This window comes from Sycon ciliatum, chromosome 10, assembly GCF_964019385.1.
Source record: "Sycon ciliatum chromosome 10, ocSycCili1.1, whole genome shotgun sequence".
Taxonomy (NCBI): Eukaryota; Metazoa; Porifera; class Calcarea; order Leucosolenida; family Sycettidae; genus Sycon; species Sycon ciliatum.
In genome coordinates, this window is record NC_088652.1 from 25891595 (window position 1) to 25897594 (window position 6000).

At 53.2% G+C, this 6000-nt stretch overlaps 1 protein-coding gene across 1 annotated transcript in view; it reads right to left on the reverse strand.

Annotated features, from left to right (window-relative positions):
• Positions 1 to 6000, reverse strand: part of LOC135825709 (uncharacterized) — a 61334-nt gene that overhangs the window by 32325 nt on the left and 23009 nt on the right. Inside the window, exon 14 of the mRNA XM_065338328.1 lies at positions 872 to 1019. Coding sequence (XP_065194400.1) covers positions 872 to 1019 — 148 coding nt within the window. The remainder of the gene's footprint in view (positions 1 to 871; positions 1020 to 6000) is intronic.

Below are 6000 nucleotides of genomic sequence, written 5' to 3' on the forward strand. Positions count from 1 at the left end.
ATATAATAACGAATGTGAGACCGTCCGTGCCTGGCGAAGTGGTCTCTAGTGCTGTTGTAGTACGTTATTTTGTGTACGTCGTGTGTACGTCATGTTGGTGCACGCGCGTGTTGCTGTGGTGTGAAAAGCAGTCTTCGTCTTGAGTCCGTCATGTCTAGCTGTGTTTCCGTAGTCGTCTTGTAATAAACAGTCTTTCAAATGTAGTTATCGTCGTCCCTTTGTACAAGTGTGGAGATGGCACGGGACTGGAGCAGGTGGAGAAAATGCAGTTACAACATTGTGACAACAGTACCAGGCTGGTCGCTAGTCACGGTGGTCATGAGTTACAAGTTTTACTTTATTTCCAATACTGTACTATGGTCCCGTGTCGTATCCATATAATTACGCTATTGCTCCGCGAGTAATCAGCTGGGTTTTTGGGAAGATGGCGAGAGGATACGGTCACGTTTGCTTAGGATGGCGCTTTCCAGGTCTTTCTCTGAGCATAGGGCTGTGGCAACTGCAGTTACCCTGGTATACATGTATGTAATCTTACCACATCTCATAGCCCAACACGACGAGCACAGACCACAAACTCCGGACCACACAACGCCAGGTCTTATCTTTGTGATATGGAAGAGACTCGCATGGGGTGTGAGTGGCAAACTTGTACACGCAAAGATCACGCATGCCTCTAATGTCATTCCAAACATGGACTTCAATAGGCAAGGTCAGAAAACAGGCTCGAGCATGGGGAAAATATGATCGGGTTCATGGCAAGAGCTGCCATGTTTGGTGTGGCCGACAGGATTTCATGGCAGGGATTAGATACAGCCGCGACATCAAGATACGTGTGTGTATGTGCTACAGCATGTGCAACACAACAGCTTACAATTGATTAATGGCGGCATGGAGCACACGCGAGTTTGCGACGTATGGCAGTCCAACGGGCAGGCTGTACGGTAAGAAGTGGATTTGACTGAGATCGCACGATAGCGCATTGCCATCCCCAGATTGCTGTGCACACTCCTGTTTGAACTCTGACACACACACACACACACACACGCACACACACACACACACACACACACACACACACACACACACACACACACACACACACACACAAACACACACACACACACACACACACACACATATATAGGGCAACAGTAGGAACAGCAGTGGAAAACAAAACAACGGGCTGAGAAATACTTCGCTCGGGGACAAGAAGCGAATGATGGCAATGAATAGAACGAGACCAGCAGCAATACCAAGGACCATGACATTATTAAAATGTACAGTAAAACCTGCCCTAACCGGACAGCCTTGGTGCAGCGGAAACTGTCCTGATATGACAGGATTCTGCTTGATCCAGGAAACCCCTATTCTCGAACATGTTATTGATACAGGGACCACACACCCTATCCGCCAGGGCCCCCGACGCCTTCCCCCGCCCAGGGTTAAGATTGTTGCCGAGGAGGTGGAGAAGATGTTGGAAAAGGGTATCATCTCCCCTAGTGTGTCCCCTTGGGCTAGCCCCATTGTATTGGTAAAAAAGCCCGACGGCTCGGTCCGGTTTTGTGTAGACTACCGTAAACTTAATGACGTCACCCACAAGGACTCCCACCCATTACCTCGGATTGATAATACACTCGATAGGCTGGGTGGGGCTCAGTTTTTCTCGACACTGGACTTACAGTCCGGCTATTGGCAAGTTCCGGTGGCGGGGAAAGACCAGGAGAAAACTGCCTTCATCACGCCACAGGGTCTCTATGAGTTCAAACGGATGCCTTTTGGTCTGTGTAATGCTCCGGCCACATTTCAACGCATGATGCATGCTGTCCTGCGGGGTCTTTCTTCCCTGTATTGTTTAGTTTATTTGGACGTCATTGTTTTCTCGCACACGTTTCGAGACCACTTGCTCAGGTTGGAGGCGGTGTTGACCGCGTTGCGACACGCCAAGCTGAAGATTAAACCAAGGAAATGCCATCTTTTATTAGGAGAGGTTCATTTCCTTGGCCATGTGGTTTCGGCAGAAGGGATCTCGACGGATCCGGAAAAGGTTCAGGCAGTGCGTGAGTGGAAGGCGCCAACCAATCAAAAGTCCCTTCAGGCCTTTCTCGGATTCGCATCGTACTATCGCCGATTTATTCCTCGCTTTGCCGCGATCGCACATCCGCTGCATGATCTGCTCCGTAGGGACGTTTCGTTTGTGTGGTCAGCTGAACATCAGACTGCGTTTCGGAAGTTGTGTGTAGCGTTTTGTGAGGCACCGATTTTGGCATTTCCAGATTTTTCTCTACCTTTTGTTGTCGACACTGATGCCAGTGTTTCCGGCTTAGGTGCGGTGCTGTCGCAAGTCTCCGGCGACGGTCTAGAGCGACCCGTAGCATACATCAGTCGGTCCTGCTCGGCCGCTGAGAGAAATTATGCCATAACTAAATTGGAATTGCTAGCGGTGGTTTGGGCATGTCGTACATTCAGACCGTACATTCTGTTGCGCCCGTTTTTGCTTCGGACAGACCACGGCAGTCTGCGTTGGCTGATGCACTTTAAAAATCCAGAGGGTCAGATTGCCCGTTGGCTCAGCACGTTAGGGGAGTTTCACTTTACCGTGGAGCACCGGCCAGGAGCGCAGCATGGGAATGCAGATGGATTAAGTCGCCAGTTTGCCACTGATCTATCCGTTAATGCAGTGTCGTTTTGTACGCCTACCGCTGGTGACATTCGCCAGGCTCAACAAGATGATGCCGAGCTACGGGTCGTGATAGACCGGTTGGCTGCCGCTCAGCCCGTTCAGGATGGCGATAGTCCTGTAGTTCGTGCTCTGCTGACTCAGTCCGAGACCCTGACCATGGTAGACGGTGTTTTGTACCGTGACACATTGCCATCGCTTGCTCGCCAGTTAGTGGTTCCGGTGGTTTTGCGCCACCAATTTTTGGCCGAGGCGCATGCTGGTCAAACATCTGGCCATTTTGGTTCAGACCGCACATTGGCTCGGCTTCGTAAAGTCGCATACTGGCCGGGAATGTCGGTCGATGTCTCGGTGTTTTGTAGATGTTGTACAGTGTGCGAGCGTGGCAAAGATCCGCCTAGGGCTGCAAAAGCCCCGCTCGGCACTGTGCGTGTGGGTGCCCCGTTTGAGGTCATTGCCATGGATATCATGGGACCCCTACCTCTCACTGCTCGTGGTAATAAATATATCCTAGTGGTTGGGGACTATTTTTCTAAATGGGTTGAAATTCTTCCCCTGCAGGACATGAGAGCTGAGACAGTGGCGGACCTTTTGGTCGAACGGGTATTTATGAAGTTTGGTGTCCCTAGCCAGTTGCACTCGGATCAGGGCCCAAATTTTGAAAGCCGTCTTATGTCATGCCTGTGTCAGTTGTTGGGGGTGTGTATATCCCGCACGACCCCGTGTCGGCCTCAGTCCGATGGCTTGGTGGAGCGGGCCAATCACACTATTCAGGTGGCTCTTCGTGCGTACGTTGAGGGTGATCAGGCCTCGTGGGACAAACATCTTTCCCTCGTACAATTTGCCTACAATACAGGGGTCCACCGCTCTACCGGGTTTACTCCCCATTGTGTCCTGTTTGGGAGGGAGGCCCGTCTACCCTTGGACTTGTTCTTACCTACACCTAATACCCCCATGGAAGCCCCTGTGCCTGTGTACGTGTCCAATCTTCGGTCGTCTTTGGGTGGCGTTGTACGTGACCGCCTCGGTGTAGCCCACAGAGTGGCTAAGGCAGCGTACAATCGCCGAACTAAACTGCCCACGGTACAACCTGGGGACTATGTTTGGCTCCATGCTGTTCCGCCCCTGGGTCCAGCCCTAAGCTGTTCCGCCCGTGGACTGGCCCCTGGGTCCAGCCCTAAGCTGTTCCGCCCGTGGACTGGCCCCTGGCAGGTGGAAGTGGTGAAGGGAGTTGTGTGTGCGATTGTCCGGGTGGGTCCTCCTCCTTCACCCCGACATGCTAAGCACCTGACTGTGCATGTGGATAGGTTGCGGGTGGTGCAGGGTACGGTGGTTGTTCCCCCAGGGGTTCCAGCTACCGGGCCCGCCACGCCTGAAAGACCGGCGGTTTCCTCCATGGGTGGGCCCCGCTCTGTTTCTGCCGGCGCCATTTGCGAGGTCAGTCCCAGGGTTGGTTCAGCCCCTGGGTTACCTCCCCACACCTCCCCCATCTCCGGTGGTTGTGCCCCCTGATGGTGACCGGGGTTCCCCTCCCTTGGTGGGTAGTCCCCCGGATACCCCGGCCCCGAATCCTCCTGATTCTTCATTGCCGGGTAGTCCGTTGTTGACCCCGACGCAGAGTCCTCTGGTTTCTCCCACCCATCCGCCCGGGACACCACGTCCTCGGCGGAGGTGTGCCCTGCCCCCGGGGGGCTATGCGGCCCTTGACGAGGGTCAGTTAGACCTCTCGTGGAGGGGTTGGTGATGTAGCTATTGTATACCATGGATACTCCCAGTTGGTTGTTTTTTTCTCTTTTTCTTTTTTCTTCTTCTTTCTTGCTCAGTGTTGTCCTCACCGACCCGGCCATGGTGTTGGACCTCATCGAGGAGTGGAAGTCGTTTTTCGAGTCGCTTCCCGAACACATACGTCCGGTTTCCCTTCTGTCCGCTTCCTCGCCGGTGGTGGCTGCAGCGCCAGCGCCGCGTCCGGCTTCCCTTCTGTCCGCTTCCTCGCCGGTGGTGGCTGCAGCGCCAGCGCCAGTGGTGCCTCGTCGCCGACGGTCCCGCCGCTCTCGCAAGAGGCGCCGGGCCCGCCGAGCGGCGCAGCGTCGCGCCGCCCTCGCTGCTCCGTCGCCGGCTGGTGGTGTGCCGGACAGTGCCCCTTCCCCTCCCAATGTGGGGTCGGAACTGGTCTCCCTCGTTGAGGTCCATTGTGTCAACGAATTTGCTTAATTTTTTCCTCATTATGTATTTTTTGTTGTCGTTTCCTTTGGGTGAGTGGTGTCCTAGGTTGGTGCTGTTCTGTAAAGGATCCCTACAAGGATAGGGCATAAACAGGTGGAGCAGCTCGCCAGCCGGGGTCCTCTTTGAAACTGTTGCTTGCAGGTTCCTCCATTGTCGCACAGTTTCGCGGGGCTCCCGGCTGGTGTCAACCCTCCTGGCCTACTCGTCACTTGCCCAACGGTCTCGTCTGTGTTTTTTTGTTTATATATTCGCCTATCTATGTTGTACATATTTCATTTCTTTCTTCTTCCTGTCTTCTTCTCCTGTCTGTCTTCTCGTTTTGTTTTTCTTCTCTCCCATCCTCAGGAGAGGATGCATTTTTTTCATGTGGAAGTATGTTGTCCCTGCCCTTTTGGCACCTGTGTGCCCTTTTTGGCACGTTGGTGCGAACCACGCGCGGTCTGCGCCGGTTTCATGATTATCGTACATTTTCTTGTTGTTGTGCGCATGCTTGCATGCTGATCGTGCGCATTCTGGTTGTTTTGGGTGCCTTCTTCCTGAGACTCTCCTTGGAGCAACAATGATAATCTGTCCTCTGAGTGTGGCGTACGTGTGATGTATGAATAAGAGAGTAATCGGAAGGGCTATCGTGCGAGGGAAGAAAACCCCCCGACGACACAGGGATGCACGTTCGATCCACAGCACGTCGGTGCAGGACAATTTGTCCGGTCAATATAGAATTCTGCTTGGTACAAGGTCCTGCAAACGCAAGTCCTACTGTATTTAGCCAGATTGCTTGTGTTGTTGGTGCGTCTCTTGCCCTGGTTCATTAAAGGGTGTACTAGCACAATGTACTTGCCATGCCCTGAGTGAGACTCGCCGTGAAAACGACCACGTACATGTACCGAGCTACCAGCATGCAAGAAGCTGGACTCCCTGATATCGGCACTGCTGAGTTCTGTAAGAACTGTGGTTCATGCTCCAAGGGCTCTGGCACTTTCGCGGTTGAGCAACTACGGCTCATATCTCGTGTCAGACATCACATATGTAGTGCTACAAGTACACCCTTGAGTTGCCTGCAGTCCCATGCACACATACTCATCCATCCACGCACACCCACC